General features: G+C 38.6%; 1 protein-coding gene across 1 annotated transcript; it reads left to right on the top strand.

The window, feature by feature from the left end:
• Positions 1-8,853: 8,853 nt before the first annotated feature.
• Positions 8,854-11,792, top strand: LOC126765144 (uncharacterized). The gene has a single exon (XM_050482732.1). The coding sequence runs from the start codon at positions 8,854-8,856 to the stop codon at positions 11,386-11,388; it is 2,535 nt and encodes an 844-aa protein (XP_050338689.1). The 3' UTR covers positions 11,389-11,792.
• Positions 11,793-24,312: the final 12,520 nt, after the last annotated feature.

Genomic DNA, 24,312 nt, shown 5'->3' with positions numbered 1-24,312 from the left:
GCTATCGCGCTATGGAAGCTTTTTTCTTTCTTTGAAATTTGACAAGTTTTCGGTATCTTGAAGAAGAAGTATCGATTTTTCGACAGTTTTTCGTAGAAGAAAAGGGAAGACTTAAAAAAGCTTTAAAGATTGGAGTCGCTATGTTCCCCAATATGTTCTCTTTCATAAGAAACTCTGTAGCGACTGTAATAATTTGAATTTCGATTTCAAAATTTGAGAGCATGTTAATTTTAGTGTATTATTATTACATGGTGTATACTTTCCGATAATGCAACAAAAAATCGATTTCAACCACAAAATTTCACACTGGGAAGATACCTTAAATCAGTGTATGTTCGCTCCGATTGAAAACATTCTACTATTTTCGCAAATTTTATTTTGTAATTCCTCGATTTATAGTAACTTTTTCTTTCATATTATGCACTTTTTATACACTTACACTTCACTACAATATTTCTACATATTTATTTTATATTTATTATTTAGATATTTTCTTAAAATAAGCATTTTATTTTTTACACAAATTTCACTACATGCACAATAATATAAGTGTTCCGTGTTGCCAAATAATAAGTATTACCATATCAAACGAATAAAATCAAATAAAAAAAATAGGATTATATCCCAAATACATAAATCATTCTATTTTCTTGATATATCATGATTTCTGATTGGCCAGGATTATTTTTTTTGGAAGCGCGGCCGTAGACCTCCAATGCAAAAAGAAAGTTTCTCGAAAAAACCTGACACACCCCGGTGTTGGATCGGCCATGGAATTTTTTTTTTAAGCGCAGCCGAAGGCCGCCAACGCAAAAAGGGGTTTTACTCGAAAAAAAAACCTAACACACCTCGGTTTTGGATCGGCCAGGGTTACTCATAAACTATAAGTTTGCGGCGGCTATAATTATATATATATCATACCACTTTTAACTCAGAAATCGTGGGAAGGTATACTAAAGTTTCCCCAAATATAATATTGCTAACACTTATATATTTTAAAATATTCCCGATTAAAAATTCAAAAATTTATATTAATAACATTTAGTATTTCACTATGTTTCACTAAATTTTTACACATTTTTCACTTCGTATATTTACATAAATATACACTCTAAACATTGAAATAAGTTCATATTTCACTTTAGTTTGTTATATTTTAACTATATTTATTAATTTAAAAATCACTTAGCACACACATCGTTGAAAAGGTCACAGAATCTGTTTGGATTTTCGTCTTTTCGGATTTTTTTTTCCAAAACCTCATTAATTAAGACATTTCGTGTTTTATACTTATGTTTTCCGCTATAGAAATAAAGATAAATTAATTCGTAATAATAAAATAACATGATTTCTTAACTTACTTTTCAAATCTGTGAGCGCCTCTCTTCTTGCTTTCTTTCTGATGGCAAAACCGATACAAATTCTGCTTCGAATATCAAACCAATTATATCTGAATTCATGACACCTACTACTTATTTGATCGGTTTCAATTCTGATTCCGACAACTATCAGATTCCACAACACCCCTGAATACTGTAATAAAAACAAGGTACTTTCCAAAGTAAACAGGACTTAAAAAAACAGAAAAAATAGTTTTTTCGGCGAAAACAATTTATTTTATTCAAAATTGTCTCTTTTTGCTTCAATACAGCTTTTTGCACGGTCCAAAAGCATGTCGAAAGAGCTTTTTAGCTCGTTAACCGGTATGGCCCTCAGTATGCCGATGTAGGCCTTTTGAATTGCCTCTACGTCTGCATAACGCTTTCTTTTCATTGGCAAATGCATTTTTCCGAAAAGGAAGAAGTCGCACGGTGCCATATCAGGTGAATACGGGGAGTGGTTAATGGTTAAAACGTCATTTTTGGTCAAATAATCGTCCTTTGAATGTTGGATTCTGAGCAATTTTTGGTCGTTAGTCAATTTGTGCATAGCAAACCGTGCACACACCTTTCATAAGCCCAAATTTTAGGTCAAAATGCAATAAATCGATGTTTTGGAGATGTTCAATTCCATTTTCATGAATTGCAATGACGATTTTGGCTGACTTTTGATGAATTCACGCACAGTTTCGATGGAATTTCCGGTGATCATGGATTTTGATTGGCCCACATGTTGATCGTCATTTATGTCTTCACGACCACTTTGAAAACGTTGAAACCACTTATGCACTCTGATACGAGATATGCAATCATCGCCATAAACTTGTTTCATCAATTGAAACGTTACGGTAAATGTTTTACCAAGTTTGTAACAAAATTTAATGTTAGCTCTTTGTTCGAAGCCCATTTTTAAACCGATAACACAAACATACTGACACTTAAAACGCAATAACTTTATTTCCAATCAATGAAATGTCATGAAATTCTCACCGGACATTCAATAAGGATAGCAGATTCTAACGCACCAGTCGACATGTAGATGGCGCCACCAGGGGGAGCCAGATTCAAAAAGTCCCAACTTGTAATAAAGCTTATATCAATATTGAAACAAAAATCTGGAAATATTTGAGTCATAATCTTAATAACAATTTTGATATATTAGAATATATAGGAACAAATAATAAATAATTGATACTCGAAATTATAAATATTTTGGGTGAAAGAATTAAAAAAATTAAAGACCATTCGTTTTTCTTGTACATAAATGTACTTTTGCTAATAATTTGTATAATTTATATGATTTTAAAATATAACAAATAAGAAAGGGCTAAGTTCGGGTTCAACCAAATGTTTATATTCTTCGGCATAAGATTTCTAAGAAAAACCAAAATCATTACGAGGTAGTTGGGGTGGTATCGACCCGATTTTATCCACATACTAAATAATGTTCCTTCTGGTTCATTAAAAATAATCTAAGAATATGACCCCAAAGTTATAGATGGGAATTCGAAATATTGTCAAAGTTTGAAGGGACATAGTGGCCGAGCGTCTAGCAGATATATGAGCCCTTGGTCAGAAAGCGAAAACTTTGACGCGCGATTTCTCGGTTTTTCATTTTCACGCTTTTTCTTAATTGGCGGGCAGGATGGAAAAAAACTAAACGTCGTATGGAATTAGGGAAAAGTTTGTTATCTTTGGTATTAAATTATCTTCAATTTAAACTAAAAAACTAAGAAAAGTCAAGTTTGAACAAATTTTTAAGCAACATGAAGTAAAATTTTTTGTCTAAAACCACTTTTTTCAATTTTGATATTTTTACCTTTGTTTGGAATTTTCATAGTTTAACTAAAAGATAAGTTATTAGCAAATATGCATCTTTTTTAAGTAAAATTTTCTGTCAAAAACCACTTTTCTTCAATTTTGAAAACAATTTAAAATTTTAACCTTTTTTTGGAATTTTCCTAGTTTAACTAAAAGATAAGTTATTAACAAATATGAATCTTTTTTTAATTTTTTGTTTCCGATAGAAACTGTACATAAGAGATGAATCGGGCAATTGCTTCCCAAAGGTAGAATATCAAAGATTTCGTATCCAAAAAATTTTCGAATGATGTTCAAATATATAACTATAAACCCTAGAAATATCGCTTTAATCAATTATTTCTTTCCTTCCCAAAAAAAATCCTCAAAAAACTCGATCTTTTTAGGCCTCTAAAAGAGGCTTCCCCCCTTTAGATACCTTGTATGTAACAATCACCATTCTTATAGAGCAAAGTCAGCCGGTTGTTCGAAAAATCTTGGTACTCGTAATGGTTATATGGGGTCAAGTTTTCGCAAAATTGTATCTATTTTAGGCTCAATAATAAACTGTTATGAGTAAAATATATTCTATAATTTTCATTGAGGTAACTCAAATATTGGACGATATATCCAGCATAAAGTCACCTCGAAGTACGAAAATCTCTATATTAGGTATATGGGGGTAGTTGGTACCTAGAGTAATGAATAGTTTTGGTTGTATCTGTACAATTTATGGTGAAAAGGTGGCATAATTTTAGGGAATTTTTACTACAAAATTTTATTCCGTTATATTAATTATATCTTGTATCGGTTGTTGTAACTTTAGTGCAGATTTGTACATACAGCGTATTAGAGGGTGGGACCATATCCACTTTTTAAAAACTTTTCATTCCCTTGCTACTGCGATCTCCTGAGTCAAAATACATTTTTATATCTTATTTTAGTGCTTAGTTATGGCCCTTTATATTATTAGGCTTTCGGTTAATGGCGATTTGGGGGCGTGGTCCGATTACAGCTATCTACGAACTCATAAATTTTTACTGAAAAGCCTGCATACCAAGTTTCGTCAAGATATCACAGATTTGACTTAAGTAACAACTTGCACGGGCGGACGGACAGACAGACAGTCCCCCGGATTTCAACTTTTATCGTCATCCTGATCATTTATATATATATATACGTATATCAGTTATATATATATATATATATATACATATATATAGGTTGTCAAAAAAGTCTTGCGGTATTTTCGCTAGTTGGCGCTGAAAGCGCATAGTTCTAGTTTTATTAGTCGCAACGGGTCATGCTATACCTTTTTGGAAAGCTCACGCTAACACGTGTTTGATTGATTGTCGTTTCTTTTAAGTCGTTCGTGAGTTATAGCGTCGCAAACATGGAGCAAAATAAAGAGAAAATATGGCATATTCTACAGTACTACTACGATAAAGGCAAAAATGCATCTCAAGCCGCCAATAAAATTTCTGCAGTTTATGGACCCGATACAGTTTCCATTTCCACCGCACTACGATGGTTTCAACGTTTTCGTTCTGGTGTAGAGGTGGTCGAAGATGCGCTCCGGAAGCCCTGTCGTCGAAAATTGCGATAAAATCGCTGAATTGGTTGAAAGAGACCGGCATAGTAGCAGCCGTAGCATCGGTCAAGAGCTGGGCATGAGTCATCAAAAATTCATTTCAATTTCAATAAAAAAAATTCAATAAGAATACCGCAAGACTTTTTTGACAACCCATTATATATATATTGAAATGATAAATAATGAACAACAGCCTCGGATAGAAGACCCTACTTTTGATGACGACCGCAAAAAAAAGTGACATCACCAATTACCACGAGTAGGTCCTTGTGACATTTAATACAGCGGCTTGATAAAGGAGCGCAAATTCCGTGTGGGATTCGTGGTAGGAGAAGTTTCAGTCGTCGAGTCTTGCCATTTACTCCGGTGAAAAGGATATTTTCTATCATAGTCCCGTCGGACGTCACATAAAACGTGGACGTGGTCTTATTACGCCCATCTACGAACCCGAATTTTTTTTTTGTACTAAGGAACCTACATATTAAGTTTCATCAAGATATCTCAAGTTTTACTCAAGTTACAGCTAGCACGGACGTACGGACAGACATACAGTCAAACGGATCTTAACTTTGCTCGTCATCCTTATAATTTATTATATATAACCCTATATCTATCCCCATTAGTTTTAGGTGATAGGTACAACCGTTAGGTGGACAAAACTATAATACTTTGTAGCAAGAGTATAAAAAGGTAGGTAAAATTTTGAAGTTGACCGGTTGATGTGTTTCTTTCAAATCTATATTAGCTTATTGTACCGATTTTTATCACAGTTCTTTCGGACGTGAACCGAAAGTAATTTATCAGAAAAATGGTAGGTAAAATTTTGAAGTTGATCGGTTAAAGTGTTTGTTAGCTTATTGTATCGATATAGCCATTAAGAAAGGCATGATGCCAACACGATCAAATCCAGCCAATAATGCAACAAGAATTAAATACGTAGTGAATGAAAGGACTGAAGAATAACAAGTAATTGCACGTGAAAAGCGCCTCCTCTAGTATGGGTCGACTTCGCGCTTCCCACTCACACCTGTGAGACACCTCGGTTGACAATGCGAAATCGTCGAGCAAAACGCAGCGATTTTTACGCCGCAGAAGAAGAAATACATCAGGTACAACTATTAATCGAGCCGCGTTTCGATAAGACAGCGGCACTGATTACGGCGTGCATACTAGCGTTCGCATTGGGCCGATGGACGTGATTTGCGAGTATTGTGGTGCATTGAAATTTTCTGGGGAAATGCCAGGATTATGCTGCCTTAGTGGGAAAATAAAATTGCCGTCATTGACTCCACCACCAGAGCCATTGTATTCATTCGCGGTGAAACACCCGATCATTTGGGACAGACATTATCTACGAACAAAGATTTAATCCGACATTCAAGGTATTTATTCATTTATTTTTGTACACACCAGAGATCTGCAATTGATACCAACAAAATTACTGCACTTAAGGGGCTATCCCAGTGTGACGCATGAAAAATTAGGCGATATTCGTGAATTTTTTTAAAAGAAAGTACGCAATTGAATATTTCGAACTTCTTTGAACGTACTAAGGTATATTTTAAGGTTTTTTTTTTACAGAAATGTTGAAAAATAACGAAGATATCGGCTGTCTTCGGAGATGCCTAAAAAAATGTGCCTCAACTGCTGGCATAATTCCGGCCGAATGAGTAGCTGAAACAAAAAAAAATTGAAAAGTTCCTTAAACTTAAAGATATTTCCTACGATCTTTGAAAAATATCAAGAATTTAAAAAATGGCGTAATTTTGGAAAAATCGTTTTATTAAGTAAAAAATGATCGTTTTTTTGATGCTAAATTGACAATTTTCAACCAATCAAAAAGATCGTAGGTCATTGTATAGTAAATGTAAAGTTGATCGATCAATTTCGCGTTGAGTTATGACGCCAGCAATTTTGAAAAATGTCGTTTCGAGAAAAACGCGTTTAAAGTTTCACTCATATATGATTATACCTGCGAGCGGTCTTTAGAACGCTGCCATCCAAAAACTATTTAAGGGCGACCTTGCTGATTTCACAAGATAGTTTTGAAAATATACACTATCGAAAAAGCAAATAAAATGTTTTAGTCATGAGCCATAAAAATTGATGCAATTGAGTCATAATAATAATAATATAAAAAACTACTAACCGTGCGATTCTGTAATGTGATACAGTCACATTCATTATTAATTTCATTATTCTGAGATGTTTTTTACACTGGAATGAAAATAAATATGTCGATAACAAATATAAAATTTTCGGTAACATAGTCAAAAAAGATAATTACCAGTAAAAATAAAAATATGTATATGTTGACTTTGTTTCATAATATTTACGAAAATTGATTTATTTTTAACCTTTTTGTGTTTGAGTTCCTTCTTCTTCTTCTTAATTGGCGTAGACACCGCTTACGCGATTATAGCCGAGTTAACAACAGCGCGCCAGTTGTTTCTTCTTTTCGCTACGTGGTGCCAATTGGATATTCCAAGCGAAGCCAGGTCCTTCTCCACTTGGTCCTTCCAACGGAGTGGAGATCTTCCTCTTCCACTGCTTCCCCCGGCGGGTACAGCGTCGAATACTTTCAGAGCTGGAGTGTTTTCATCCATCCTGTCTTTTAATTCTCTGAACTATGTCAATGTCGTCGTATATCTCGTACAGCTCATCGTTCCATCGAATGCGATATTCGCCGTGGCCAATGCGCGAAGGACTATAAATCTTTCGCAGAATTTTTCTCTCGAAAACTCGTAACGTCGACTCATCGTTTGTTGTCATCGCCCAAGCCTCTGCACCATATAGCAGGACTGGAATTATGAGCGACTTATAGAGTTTAGCTTTTGTTCGTCGAGAGAGGACTTTACTTTTCAATTGCCTACTCAGTCCGAAGTAGTACCTGTTGGCAAGAGCAATCCTGCGTTGGATTTCCAGGCTGACATTGTTGGTGGTGTTTGAGTTGCTTAAAAAATAAAAAACAAAAATTGATTAATATCTATGATGATCTCTATTCAGTATATTCAAAATGGCAAACAAGAGTTCTTTTTAGTTTTGTGCTAACTATCAGGTCTCAAATTTGAGACAATGTTTTCAGATTAACGCTAGAAACTGTTTAGTGAATAGTAACTAGAATCAAAAAAAAGAAACTCAAAGTATTTCTACACTCAAAGAACAACAATTTATGACTCTCTCAATAGTAGACAAATAATGCGACTGTTCAAGATTTAAGTTCTTTAAAATGCAGTCCTGCGCATAATTAGTAAGGACACAAACCAATACCAGTCAGCTGATTGCTGAATGCTGAATGATCAATATAATTGTATCCTCTTTTTAGCGTTGTATTCGTAGACTAGTAGTTTCACTCTAACTTAGTGAATGTAAATGTAATTTTACCATATTTCAACTATAGACATACCTGTATGTATGTAGATATGTATCATGTGGCGTGATGCTACAATCCGTTAACCAAATATGTATTTAATGAGAAACTCAATAAAGAAGCGGCCTATTTCGTGACAGACTGGTGTAGCAATCATAGGAGCTTTTCAATTAGCGGAATTTTAGGACAAATCTTATACATCTTTTTGGTGCCTCTTGTGAGGAACTTTTCGATACTGTTTTAATGTACAGATTTTAATGATGGCTAGTTTGAATCTACGTACTTCAGCGCATGCCGCAATTGTGCGCGATGTGATTCGCGCACAGTTGGACAAACATTTTGAAAGGTTTAGGGAGTATCATACGGACCTGGTGTCTTCAGCACAATCCAGCGAATTGACCACACATGACGACTTCTTGGCTGCTACGGAGTTACTCTACACGCAAATATGTATTCGACTACGTCGTATATGTGGCGCTGGTGAGGGTGGTATTTGTGTGGCGAATCAATTGGACATGCGATTAGATCCAATTAAGATTCCTGTTTTCAATGGTGATCCAGCGAATTGGCTGCCTTTCAAAGATTTGTTCGAGGCACTAGTTCACAATCGGAAGGATCTGAATTCCAGTTACAAATTAAGCAAGTGACGCCAACATGTCAATGCAGACAGCGTACCATTGGGCGGTGGACTTTATACAGGCGGCTATGAGGACATGTGGCAGGAGATGAAACGGCGGTTTGATAATCCACGTTTGTTACTGGAATCTCACGTGCGGCGTATACTGAATTTGCCCAACCAACCCACCGAATCCCAGAAGGGCTTGCTTCGACTAGTTGACACCGTCCAAAATGTGATGCGAGCTTTAAGCGTTATGGGTCTTCCGGTAAATCATTGGGACGCCCTCTTGGTGCCACTTTTGCTACCTAAATTGCCCAAAATCACCAGGTATGAGTGGGGGATGAGCCTTCAGACGAACAACATACCAATGTCTCAGGATTTTTTGACATTTATTGAGAAGCGTGCCAACAATTTGCCTCAAGGAGCTACGAACAGTACATCAACTCTTCATCAGAGACCAACCCGTCCCGTTAAGGCTAACGTTGCAACGGTAAACTCATCTCAGCCGTTACATTCAGTGAAAGGGGTTACGGTTTTTTGCCAACTTTGCGCTAACGGACACCGAATACACAAGTGTCAACGGTTCGTTAATCTTTCCATACCGGAACGGTGGGATACAGTTAAGCGGCTTTCATTATGTTTTAACTGCCTTGGAAGTGATCATGGATCTCGTGATTGTACATCGCGGGATTGCTTAAAGTGTCATCATCGTCATCATACGATGCTCTGTAAAAGCAACGTTGCGAATAATTCACCGGCTACGGAGGAAGACACCAACACTCACATAATCGATCGGAATATATCCGTGGACACACCTTCAACACAGGTGCCACAGGTATACCCACGACAGCAGTCACTTTTGAGGAAGGTCCGGTCATTTCTCATTAATGGAGACCGGACCATTTTACTAGCGACTGCGAAGGTCATCCTGACTGATCACAATGGAGGACAATTCGCGTATCGTGCTCTCTGCGACCTGGGCTCTCAGGTGAGTCTGATTACCGATGCTACTACAAAACGTATGTGTCTTCGTAGACGTCCAGGGGAGATACGAATTGAAGGAGTTGGTTCTAGCGCTGCAGTCTACAGTAAGGGTCATATAACAGTACAGATGCAGGCTGCCTTTGACAACAACATTAACTTCAAACTCGAGGCTTATGTCGTCCCGACAATAACCTCAGTAACGCCAGATACGCATATAGACGCAGAAGCTTGGAGCCATTTAAAAGATTTACCACTAGCTGACCCAACGTTTGCCACTCCAAGTCCGGTGGATCTGCTAGTTGGTGCTGACGTACTAACGGGTCTCTTTCAGGAGGGTTTCATCCAGGGTTCTCCAGAGCAACTTTGCGCTTTAAACACTCGTCTTGGTTGGGTAGTATTTGGACCAGTCACAAGTTCTGCTCACTCCACTTTACACACATCTCTTACTGCGAAATGCGTCAACGAACAACGACTAGACACGTTACTTAGAAGCTTCTGGGAACTCGAAGAGCCCATACCATCATCCGAAATACACGTGGATGACTGTGAGACGATCTTCAACGACACAGTTACCCGTACCACAGACGGCAGGTACCAGGTGCAAATTCTATTTCGACCAGATGCTCCTGCTATTGGAGAATCTCATCAATCGGCAGTCCGCCAGTTTCTACAACTCGAGCGGCGGTTGATGAACGATCCCTGTCTTCGTGAGCAGTACATTACATTTATGCGCGAATACATTGCTCTCGATCACATGGAGGTTAGCAAGCAAGCTTTCACCAATAAAGGAAATGGTTACTTCATACCTCATCATGCGGTAACCACAAAATTTCGCGTAGTTTTCAACGTTTCCGCGAAGATATCGAATGGGACATCCTTAAACGATACTCAGTTTTCTGGACCACAACTACATGCCAATATTGTCGACATCCTTCACCGTTTTCGCAAATGCAAGGTAGCCATCACTGCAGACATACAGAAGATGTTTCGACAAATCCTGGTAGACAGACGACATCGTAAATGGCAACAAATACTTTGGCGTGAATTGCCAAATGAACCTCTTCAAGTGTACGAATTGAAGACGGTAACTTATGGAATGGCTTGTAGTCCATTCAACGCAATACGCGCACTGCGTCAATGTGCGAATGACAATTATGAAGTCATCTATGACCCAAGCCGGGCTGCCGCAGCGCGTCATAGCATACTTAATAATTTCTACGTTGATGACTTTTTGGATAGCGTCGACAGTGATGAACTTTCTATTACCCGTGCTCAAGATGTAGCGACTATTTTGAAACAAGGACAATTAATATTGGGAAAGTGGAATTCCAATTTTACACACGTATTATCTGCGATAACCGGTACAACACTTTCTGCATTCGAACTAGAGTTGAACAACTCAACAACAAAGGTATTGGGTCTTTACTGGGATCCAGTTAGCGACGAGCTCTTCTTCAAGGTAGGCTTAGTTGACGACACTTCAATGCATACCAAGCGAAAGGTTTTGAGTGACGTGGCGAAATTATATGATCCAACTGGGGTATTGGCACCCGTGGTCGTGGTGGCCAAACTATTCATACAGGACTTATGGAAGGCTGGTCTCCCATGGGACGCTGAACTTCCTCCAGAACTACTCAGTTCATGAGTCTTATTCCGCAACAGTTTGCAAGATATTACACGACTTCGTATTCCTCGTTGGCTAGGTATACGAGTGGGCTCTTTGGTGCATTTACACGGCTTTTGCGATGCTAGTCGTAAAGCGTATGCAGCAGTCATATATGTTCAAACGATCGATAAAGGTGGTACATCACGCACAGCTCTTGTTTCAGCGAAGACGAAGATAGCACCAATTAAGGATGTGACGATGCCACGCTGTCGAACTGTGTACGTCAAGCCTTTGGCCTACAGGACGCCCCATGTACATATTGGAGTGATTCCACTATTGTTTTATGCTGGATACGCAAACCACCATCCACGTTCAAACAATATGTATCCAATCGGGTAGCTTACATCCAAGCCAATTCAGACATTAACGCTTGGAAGCACATTCGCTCGGAATCAAATCTAGCCGACTGTGCAAGCAGAGGCCTATCTCCCGGCGTCTTAGCAGATCATCACCTTTGGTGGACCGGACCGACGTGCATTCACCATAGCGTGGGGAAATGCGCTTACCTTCTTCGACGGAGGAGGAGGAGCACCTCTCCATTGCTGAATCTCGTGTGGTATCCATCTTCGTTTCTAGAGCTAATTACCAGTGGATTATAACATCCACGAAAGACAACAGGATACCTCTCATAGAGAAATTTAGCAAATTGAGTCGTTTACTTAAATATCGCGGTTACAGGAACGATATAGTTTCTGTCGCAGATCAGCACTGGGCTTTACTTCTGCATATTCGACAAGCACAAGGTAATAATTTTAAAAAGAAATTAAGGCTCTTGAATTGCATTCCAGAATTGCGGGTCGCAGTGAAATCTTAGCACTCAATCCTTTCTTGGATGCAGACGGCATACTGAGAGTAGGTGGTCGACTCGCAAACTCCGACTTAAGTGAAGATCAGCGACATCAAACTATAACTCCGCGTGGGGCCCTGGCTTATTTACTAGTCGCTGATGCTCATACACGTTGCTTACATGTGGTATACAACAAATGCTTCAGTTTCTTAGACAACGTTTCTGGCTTATAGGCGCACGGGCGCAAGTAAAGTCTTTCATCTGGGCCTGCACTACATGTCGTAGGCATCTTCAAATTATACAACGTCAACAAATGGCTTCGCTCCCGAAAGAACGTGTACTAGTGACCCCACCATTCTTCCATGTACGTGTGGGAACGCATCGCGCTACCCCGACTACAAAAACCTATGCTGCCATATTTATTTGTATGGCGTCACGAGCGGTTCACATTGAGCTGGCAGAGGACAGAGTACACAGGCATTTATAGATCTTTACGATCGTTTTATTAGTCGACAGGGTATCTGTACCACTTTATACAGTGATAATGGAACACAATTTGTAGGGGCTAATCGTCAAATGCAGGAAGACTTAAAGGCTTGGGTAACAGCACATGCTCAACAACATCTGGCAGCTGAAGGTACATGTTGGAAGTTCGTAACACCTTCCGCACCTCATCACGGTGGTCTATGGGAGGCAGCAGTTCGTTCAGCTAAAAAGCATCCGCTGAGGATAATGGGCAGCCAGACGTTGCGTTACACTGAATTGTCTACTATCCTGACTCGCATCGAGGCGTGTCTAAATTCGAGACCACTGATAGCTCTCTACGATGATCCTGAAGGAGGGATAGCTCTAACACCGGGTGACTTCCTGATCGGACGACCACTCAATTGTCGTCCAGATCCTCCATTGCCTGAAGCTCCAAAAAATCGTCTTCGATATTGGCAACGCCTCCAGAAAATGTTGGAGCATTTTTGGCGCCGCTGGCAATCCGAATATCTACACACTCTTCAGACCCGGAACAAATGGACTAGATCGGAACCCAATGTTCAGCGTGGAGATATAGTTCTTATACGTGGTGAAAATTTGCCACCATCGGTTTGGCGTATGGGACGGGTGATTGACGTTCACCCGGGCAGTGATGGGTTGGTGCGTACCGTGACGATAGAGTACAATACCAACCAGACATCATCAAATGGACTTCGGGTGATTTTTTAAGAGCTTGATAACTTTTTTTTAAAAAAAAACGCATAAAATTTGCAAAATCTCATCGGTTCTTTATTTGAAACGTTAGATTGGTTCATGACATTTACTTTTTGAAGATAATTTCATTTAAATGTTGACCGCGGCTGCGTCTTAGGTGGTCCATTCGGAAAGTCCAATTTTGGGCAACTTTTTCGAGCATTTCGGCCGGAATAGCCCGAATTTCTTCGGAAATGTTGTCTTCCAAAGCTGGAATAGTTGCTGGCTTATTTCTGTAGACTTTAGACTTGACGTAGCCCCACAAAAAATAGTCTAAAGGCGTTAAATCGCATGATCTTGGTGGCCAACTTACGGGTCCATTTCTTGAGGTGAATTGTTCTCCGAAGTTTTCCCTCAAAATGGCCATAGAATCGCGAGCTGTGTGGCATGTAGCGCCATCTTGTTGAAACCACATGTCAACCAAGTTCAGTTCTTCCATTTTTGGCAACAAAAAGTTTGTTAGCATCGAACGATAGCGATCGCCATTCACCGTAACGTTGCGTCCAACAGCATCTTTGAAAAAATACGGTCCAATGATTCCACCAGCGTACAAACCACACCAAACAGTGCATTTTTCGGGATGCATGGGCAGTTCTTGAACGGCTTCTGGTTGCTCTTCACCCCAAATGCGGCAATTTTGCTTATTTACGTAGCCATTCAACCAGAAATGAGCCTCATCGCTGAACAAAATTTGTCGATAAAAACACATTTCGAACCGAACACTGATTTTGGTAATAAAATTCAATGATTTGCAAGCGTTGCTCGTTAGTAAGTCTATTCATGATGAAATGTCAAAGCATACTGAGCATCTTTCTCTTTGACACCATGTCTGAAATCCCACGTGATCTGTCAAATACTAATGCATGAAAATCCTAACCTCAAAAAAATCACCCGATATTAAGCAGCGGTGTCAGCGACCGGTGCAGAAGTTATGCCGCCTAACAGCTCCTACCGAAGAATTACTGAACCGCGAGGGTTCAGCCGGGCAGGATGTTCAAGATTTAAGTTCTTTAAAATGCAGTCCTGCGCATAATTAGTAAGGACACAAACCAATACCAGTCAGCTGATTGCTGAATGTCTTAACGAAGACTTGGTGGGAAAAATTGCTATGGGTACTTATAAGCTCAGCGGAAAACGGAAGGGCAGAAGTGCATTTTAGGATATGTCTGCAGAAATAGTTAAAGATGACGGAAGTACATTACTTGACATGGTATGTTGCCGTAATTCTAAAAAAGTGTATAAGTGCCATGGCATGCAGACTTCCAATCTCAATAGACACAAATACTAAAAGAACTGCCCAGATAGAAAGTAAGTGAGGAGGATAAGAAATTAGCTTTAGAAGCTTGCGCTGGTTGGATGGTTGAGGACTACAATTCCTGCAATAAACCGGATAAAAGAAATTTGCAAGTTCGATGAAAATGATATTCAGGCAATTTCTGCGTTAAAATTAAAGATTTTGGAAGGTATAGAAGGAACTTGGATTCCAAATTTGAATGTATGGCACAAAGTGGCTTATTATTTTTATCCTCCAGCGTTGCGTCTCCAAGCAAGCTAGTTAAATGAAATTGAAATGTTTTGCACTGCTGAAAAAGCAGATGTGAATGGGTTATTGAATTCATCTATACCAGAAGATCATTCAATATTTCAATTGAGCAATACAGCATCATTCATAACTTTATCAGCAGGTAATTCTTCTTCAAAAAACGAAGAGAATTTCTTCTTTCCGAATTAATAAAAGTTGAAAATGTGTCGTCAGATAAACTACGTCGCTATTCTAGAGGAAATGTGGAATTTTTTGAAAATTTTTATGTTATGCAGTGGTGGCAAAACAATAGCAAACGATATCCGACGTTGTCCAAGTTAGCACTTAAAGTTCTTGCCATTCCTGCTAGCAGTGCAGCATCAGAGCGAGCGTTTTCGCTTACCGGTAATATTATTACAGAAAAGCGCAACAGAATAACGCCAATTACAACAAAAAATTATAAATTTTTATAACAAAAATTGTTCTCTTTTATATGTACTTTTGAATGAATATTTTAGTCATTTTTTTCAAGTGCACTAATGTTAATATAAAGATTTATGAACTAAGGTTAGTTTTAAAACATGGATGATCTCATTTTGTTATTTGCAAATAAAAATTATTAAAACAATAAAATCGAGCTGCTGGTTTCTTAGTAGTAACTTTTAAAGTCATACGAAAAATCTTCATTATTGCGTATAAATCTGTATGAAAACATTATAAATAATAAGTGAAATAAATTACCAACATAGAAATTAAAAAAATAAAAATAAAAAAGCAATAAACGCGATATAGCTAAACTGAAAATTCTCAAGACACTTAAGTCATTCAAAAATACTATTGGTGCTTTGAATCATTTCGCTTTGACGTGATTGAATTATTGACTCATGAGAGAATGAGCACAATACCGGGTCGTATGAAAATACATAAACTTACTCAGTATTCATACTCTCGCTATGTATGCCTTGCGTAAATGTGTTCTTGTGGATATTTGTGTATGTTGAATTTTGATTTATATTCACAAAGACTCTTTTTTGTGTTACTCAACCAATAACTTAAAAAAGGGAATAATTGCAGATCTCGGGTACATACACACAATACAGTATGAATTATGAATGCTTATTCTATACATATTATTACGAATGCTAATTCTAATAAAGGGTTTATAAATCAGTAATACAGAGTTTGCTTTTGATTTTGTAGATATACGGACAGAGTCACCATAGAATTGGATCATTACAATCTTTATAAGATACATAGCATACATTTTTATAAATATATTTCATGGGCAACATGTAGGAACAACTTGATTGACGTCAAGAGCAGCAACTGCTTCATGAACATCATGCGCTGGTCAGGCTGTTTAAGAATGCCAAATAATGACTACAAAGTCATGATTAGAGCAGATAAACGACCATCAGGAACACACGCCCGCATATTTAACTCTCCAACAATTGATGGAGTTGCCATCTTGATTGTTGTGAAAACTTAGAAACACGCAACAAATGCTTACCCGTCGCGATACTGGGCAACTGCAACAAATATCTGAAACACATCATTCATATGACATGTTGCAATATCCGCTGATGTTTTTGCGAAGGGAAGATGAATATTATTTCAATATCAAAATGAAAAATCCATTAAATGTTGAGTTTCAATATGATAGGTGCTTAGAGAGTATTTAAAATTATGCTAAAAATATAGATGTTAGTTTAACATACAAAATAATAATTCTACTACTTTAATTTAAGGTGAAGAAATTACCAAGAAGGTTGGTTTGATAAATTATTACGCATATCGTTTAATGATTCGATAAAATGCTGCCAACTATTTGCTGCGGTTTCGGCGATTGCTGCAGCAGTACTGTGTTGACATGTACGTCAAAATAGAAACGGAGCGCTTAAATTTTATTGCAAAGACTTATGTACGTAATTATTTTTGGCCTGCTCTTTTTATTACTTTAACATGTAATCCAAAATGGATAGAGATTGTTCAATTGCTGCTCACCGGACAAACATCAAGTGATCGACATGACATCACAGCACGTGTATTTAGACAAAAAATGTGATCATTGATGAACTTCATTGTTAAACAACACATCTTTGGAGAAACTCGATGTTGGATGTATTAGATCGAATGGCAAAAGGAGGCCTGCCGCACGCACACATTCTTATTTGGTTAGTGGAAATAATTCGTACAGACAAAATCGATGATGTCATATATACCGAGATTCCCGATCACGAAACCGATCCACACCTGCATGATGTTGTAATTAGAAATATGATTCATGGACCATGTGGCCCCATCAATCCCCACCTGTAAATATGTAACGAAAGGCAGCGAAAAGGCGGCTTTTGGCATCCAAAGCTCCAATAGTAAGGATGAAATTGTGTGCTATCAAGTTGGTCGGTAAGTGAACTGCAATGAAGCGATTTGGCATATATTCGCATTTCTTATTCATGAACGTCATCCTACTGTTGTGCATTTGGCTATGCATCTGGAGAATAGTCAAAGAGTATATTTTACGGATTCGAATGTTATTCAACGTGCTTAGACACCTCCAGCGACAACATTGACCAGTCTCTTTGAGATCTGCTAAAGCGAGATTATACTTGGAATGCTTCGTCGAAGAATTTTAAAAGACGCAAGGTTATCCGGATGAGCATACTACTGATTTTCTTTGGCGTATGTATACAGTTTCTCCAAATAATGATGAATGCTTCTATTTGCGGTTGCTGTTGTGATCACTAGGAATTAGATTTAATAATTCGAACTAATGTACCCCTGTTGGCTCACCAACAAAAGAAAGTTTATAATACATTGATTACGGCCATTGATAATGGAAATGGTGGTTTATTTCCTGGATGCTCCTGGTGATACTGGCAAGACATTTCTCATGTCAGTAGTTTTAGCCATTATTCGTGCGAGATCAAAAATCGCGGTGGCAGTTGCTTCTTCTGGAATAGCAGCCACGTGGTTAGAAGGATGCCGTACGGCTCATTTAGCATTAAAATTGCCGTTACTCATAAACCGGCATTGGGCAATTACTGACTGACGCTAATGGTCGAGAACCTGTTGACGAATCTAGCGGATTGATTTCATTTCCTCAGAATTTCTGTAACTTTCTTTCATCAAAAGACGAACTGATCAACAAAGTATTCCCAAACATCAATACTAACCACAAAAATAAAGAATGGTTGAGTTAGAGAAGCAATTTTGGCGGCTAAGAATTAATATGTAGATGATTTAAACTACATAATTTAGAATAAGATCATTGGTACACTACATTCTTTCAAATCAATTGATTGTGTAACAAATGAAAGTGAAGCTACTAACTATCCAACTGACCGCAGCGATCAGCTGAAAGGGCAACTAAGCAAGCGCAGTCAACAGAAGCAGCAGAGAACAGCAAACGGGCAACAACAAATGCGCTGACAGCAACCAGTATGCATGTACCAGCAAGCACCCGGACAGCGAAGTAAAACAAAATTTAATGTGAGAATGTACCAAGCAAAAAAGGGCCGTCTGTTCAGACTGGTATTGATCGCTATATTGACGTGAAAAGGAAATTAAGTCCAGTTAAATCAGCGGTCCATACCAAAAAATTTCCAAATGGCCAAATGGTAAAAAGCCAGAAATCCTAAATGGCAACAGATTTGCCATACTAAGCAATGGTTCAGGCGACGTTACGAAGGGTACCACTATAGTCGTTAATGCCAAACCACCTCCAATATATTTGCGCGAGCGTAGCAGTAATACTCTTATTGCAAAATTAAGTGAAATTGTAGGTACTAACAATTTTCATATAGTACCTTTGGAAATAGCAATAGAGATGAAGCAAAAATTCAGTCGTACACTGGCAAAAGTTTTATGGAAATCGTTACATTTTTGTCAAATAAAAACAAAAATTATTATTCCTATCAACTGAAGAGCTTTAAGGGCCTATTTGTTGTAATTAAGGGTATAGAGTCCGCCGTAGACTCTAGTGAAGTCAAAGAAGCGTTCAAGAATGTGGTTTTGGTATTAAAACTGTTGTAAATATATTTAATAGAAACAAAGTACCAAAGCCGATGTTCAAAATAGAATTGTTGCCAAATTCTAACCAATTAAAGAAAAATGAAATACACCCGATTTACAATTTAAAATATCTATTCCATCCCAGAATCATCGTTGAGGAACCACATAAGAGAAATGGTCCAGTACAATGTACAAACTGCCAAGATTATGGACACACGAAAGCATATTGCGCTCTACGCAGTGTCTGTGTGGTGATCTACATCCTACATCCAAATGTACTCTGAAAAAAAGAGGATTTAAATAAAAAATGCAGCAATTGGTTGCCCTGTATATGGAGATTTGAAATCGAAGTTCTCAAAGGGCATTCAAGCACGTCGTAACCAAATGTTGAATATTCCTCCGAGTGAAAATATGGAAATCATCGTCCATATTTTAAAACCAGTTAATCCTAAAAACAATGCTACAGAAGGGAGCTATGCAAACGTGGTAAAAGGCAACACTGCACAAATGCAATTGCCCCAAAACCAACAAAATGGAAGCGTTGAAACTATGATTTTCAACCTTACCCAGTGTATGACACAATTTATGGCTTCAATGCAAAATATGATTCAAGAGATAATCAAATCACAAAACCAAATGTTGCAAACTTTTTTAAGTAAAAAGTAAGTGTATTGAACATTTGTTTATGGAATGCTAACGGTGTTAACCAACATAAACTGGAACTTATTAGATTTCTGGATGAAAATATAATGCTATTGTCAGAAACTCATCTTACGATCAAAAACAATTTCTTTGTACCATGATTTATTTAGTTAAGTCTATGAAGATTTAGACTCTATGTTACAAACCACCCAGATGGAAAGGCACATGGAGGAACAGCAGTGTTGGTTAGAAAATGGTTAAATTACCTCGCATTAGAATCTTATGCCACAGCGCAATTACAAGCTACAACAATAAACACAACCATAAAAAATCGCTGCGGGGACTTAAACCTGACGGCCATATACTGCCCACCTCGGTTTAAAATTACAGACATCCAATTTAAAGACTTTTTTGGAACACTAAGCCATAGGTTTCCAGCAGGTGGAGAAAACAATGCAAAACAGACGTATTGGGGCTCACGACTAATTAATCCAAAAGGACGACAGCTGTATCACACTATTCACACTATTATAAATAGGCAAAGTAATCTTGAAATAATATCTCCTGGTAAGCCGAGCTGATCTATCTTCTGATCACTCTCCTGTTAATCCAAAAGTGAGTCTAATACGTGAGTAGCCACATTAATATTGAGTACAAAATAAATACAGGAAGAGATATTGACGAAAACATAAGAGAAGTCAATGATATAATAACCAGCGCAGTCGTCTTAGCAACACCAAACAAAAACTATAAGCCGCTTGGTCCGAGAAAAAAACTAATAGTGAAATGGAAAAGTTTGTAAATGAAAAAAGTAGTGCAAGACGTGAATGGCAGATAAATCGCTCCCCTTCCACTCAGTTTCAATTGAAATCTGCTGTACGTAAATTAAAAAAAGCGCTTAAACGTGAAGAAGAATTTAACACCGAAATGTATATAAAGAAGCTGTTTCCAAATTCAAGCAAGCAAAAATCCCTTTGGAAAGCTCAAAAGTCCATGAAGGCACCAACTGACTTCAACATGCCCATACGAAACTTGGGTGGAAATTGGGCTCGAAGTGACAAGGAAAAGGCTAATTGTTTTGCAAATCACCTAGAAAAGGTATTTCAACCCAATTTGCCAAAGAGCAACTTTCAGCTGTCAATCTTACCCAACACAGCTAAAGAGTCGCTCGAGTCTTTTAAGACTTCACCTTCTGAAATTCTTGGAATCATCAAAGAACTTAACCCAAAAAAGTCGCCGATACATGATAATATTTCCCCAAAAATGCTAATTGAGTTACCAATTATTGCTGTAGAGGTGCTCTCTTTGCTCTTCAATGCAATTCTTAGTTTCGGATACAATTTCATGGAAAAGTCGCAGATTATCTTGATAGATAAACCTGGGAAAGACTTAAAGGGCTATACCAGTGTGACGCATGAAAAATTAAGCGATTTTCGTGAATTTTTTTTAAAGAAAGTACTAGATTGAATGTTTCGACGTTCTATGGCCGTAATAAAGTATATTTTTAGTTATACTAAATTTTTTTTACAAACATATTGAAAAATAACGGAGTTATGTGCTGTTTGCGGAAGTGCCGAAAAAAAAGTGCCTCAACTGCTGGCATGATTCCGGTCGAATGAGTAGCTGAAACAAAAAAATTCAAAGTTTTGTATTGTATTGTACATTAAAATTAAGAAAATGGCGTAACTTTGAAAAAAAATGCATTTTTTTACGAAAAAAATCTTGATTTTTTAATGCCAAATTGACTATTTTCAACTAATCAAAAAGATCGTAGTCCATTGTATAGCAAATGTATTCATATACCCAGTTTTAATTTGAAGTCAATCGGTCAATTTTTCGTTGTGCTATAATGTCAGCAATTTTGAAAAATGTCGTTTCGAGAAAAACAAGTTTAAAGTTTCACTTATATATGGTATGTTTGCACCTCTGAGCGGTCGCTGTTTAAACGCTGCCATTCAAAAACTATTCAAGATACGACATTGCCGATTTCACAGGTTATTTTTGAATATATAAACTATGGAAAAAGCAAAATATAAATAAATTTTTTGAAAGTGTCACACTGGTATAACCCCTTAATACAGCCGTCTTCATACAGACCAATCAGTCTTCTACCCTGTCTTTCTAAAGTATTTGAAGAAGTATTACCATCAAAGATGATTCCTTTCCTCCACGAAAATAATACAATACCAATGCATCAATTCGGATTTCGTGCGAAATCTGCCACAATAGAGGAAGTAAATAGAATTACTAACGAAATAAGAAAAGCATTTGAGTACAGAGAGTACTGTTCAGCTATATTTCTAGACGTGGCTAACTCGTTTGATAAGATGTGGCATGAAGGCCTTTTATATAAGATTAAGAACATTTTACCTTTGGAATTATATAAATCATTGGAGTCTTATTTAAAAAATAGACAATTTATGGTGAAAGTGGGAGATTTCATATCTGATGAACGACAGATAAGGTCTGGTATACCACAAGGAAGTGTTCTAGACCCAACTCTATACATCATATATACAGCAGATCTTCCTACAGCTAAAAATGTATTAACTTCAACTTTTGCGGATGCCACAGCTATAGTAAGCCGTAACAACTGCCACATTTTGGCATCAAGAATATTAGCATTTAAGTTCTGTCGAAGAATGGCTAACCAACTGGCGTATAAATGTAAATGAAGAAACGTGTAAGCGTGTTACGTTTTCGCTTAGACCAAAAATGTGTCCGGCAGTAAAAAGGAACAATATTTTAGTACCCCAAGCGAACAAAGAAAGATGGAGTCATGTGTAGAAGTTCACGCAAGTGAGGAAAGTTCTCTGATCGCCATTCACTTGGGAGTGGCCAGAAACGATTATTTTACACATAGCCAAGCAGCTCACAACTTCCGGTCTTTAACCAAGTATCCTCTGGGCAGTCTAAGAACATCCGTTCGAAGGCGAGCTAAAGTGAGAAGGCGAAACATCCCCTACATAGGGTTGTGCGCTGGGTTTGGGACCCGCCACGTAAAAAAAAACTGCTAATGAAAAGGAACAACAAGCCTCGGATGAGAGACCCCCCTTTTGATGACGACAATGGCAAACGAAATAAGGACTACGAATTGAGGGCATGCACCCGGAATGTCCGGTCCCTTAATTGGGAAGGTGCCACTGCCCAGCAGGTTGATGTCCTCACGAAAATAAAGGCTGACATCACCGCCGTCCAAGAAATGCGATGGACGGGACAAGGACAGAGACGAGTAGGTCCTTGTGGAATTTACTACAGTGGCCATATAAAGGAGCGCAAGTTTGGTGTTGGATTCGTGGTGGGATAGAGTCTCCGTCGCCGAGGACTGTCATTCACTCCGGTGAATGAACGTCTAGCCACAATCCGCATCAAAGCGAGGTTCTTCAACATATCGCTGATTTGCGCCTACGCTCCGACGGAAGAGAAGGACGAAGTGACCAAAGATGCCTTCTATGAGTGCTTGGAGCGTGTCAATGAGAGCTGCCACCGCCACCATGTCAAAATCGTGCTTGGCGACTTTAACGCCAGGGTGGGCAAAGAAGGTATCTTTTGCACTACGGTCGGTAAATTCAGCCTCCACGACGAAACATCCCCAAATGCGCTGAGGCTGATTGACTTCGCCGGGGACCGAAATATGGTTATCTGTAGTACTAGATTCCAGCACAAGAAGATACATCAAGCTACCTGGCTCTCTCCGAATCGAAAAGCCACCAACCAGATCGATCATGTTGTGATAGACGGAAGATACGTCTCCAGTGTTCTAGTGTTTAGTGTGCGTACGTACCTCCGAGGTCCTAACATCGACTCGGACCACTATCTTGATGCAGCCAAGATTCGCATTCGCCTCTGTGCAGCAAAAAACGCACGCCAACAAACACAAGGAAGGTTCGACGTCGAGAAGCTGCAATCACAACAGACAGCCGAACGATTTGCCACTCGGCTTGCACTCCTGCTCTCTGAGAGCACTCGTCAACAATTCGGTGTAAGGGATCTGTGTGACGGCATTTCAAACTCCTTACGTACAGCTGCAACCGAAACCATTGGTTTTCGGAAAGTACAAAAGCTGGTGCAAACAGCTGGTACGACGAGGAGTGCCGTGTCGCAGCGGAGAGAAAACAGACTGCCTACCACGCAACGTTACGATCGACCACAACACGTGCGGGATGGGATAGATACCGAGAGTTGAAAAGGGAAGCGAGACGCATTTGCAGACAGAAAAAGAAAGAGGACGAAATGCATGAGTACGAAGAGCTTGAATGCATACTTAAATTATGGAGGGCACACTTCTCCAGCCTGCTGAATGGCAGTGCACAACGCCAGGGGAAGGCGAACCCGATTCCCCAATAGATGACGATAGAGCAGACGTTCCATTGCCCGACCATGAAGAAGTTCGAATAGCAATTACCCGCCTGAAGAACAACAAAGCGGCGGGGGCCGATGGATTGCCGGCCGAGCTATTCAAACACGGCGGCGAAGAACTGATAAGGAACATGCATCAGCTTCTTTGTAAAATATGGTAGGACAAAAGCATGCCCAACGATTGGAATTTAAGTATGCTCTGCCCAATCCATAATAAATGAGACCCCACAATCTGCGCCAACTACCGTATGATAAGCCTCCTCAACATCGCATATAAGGTTCTATCGAGCATATTGTGTGAAAGATTAAAGCCCACCGTCAATAAACTGCCTTAGACCTG

Source organism: Bactrocera neohumeralis, unplaced genomic scaffold, assembly GCF_024586455.1.
Source record: "Bactrocera neohumeralis isolate Rockhampton unplaced genomic scaffold, APGP_CSIRO_Bneo_wtdbg2-racon-allhic-juicebox.fasta_v2 cluster10, whole genome shotgun sequence".
Lineage (NCBI taxonomy): Eukaryota > Metazoa > Arthropoda > Insecta > Diptera > Tephritidae > Bactrocera > Bactrocera neohumeralis.
This window is presented reverse-complemented; position numbering and strand designations above follow the sequence as displayed.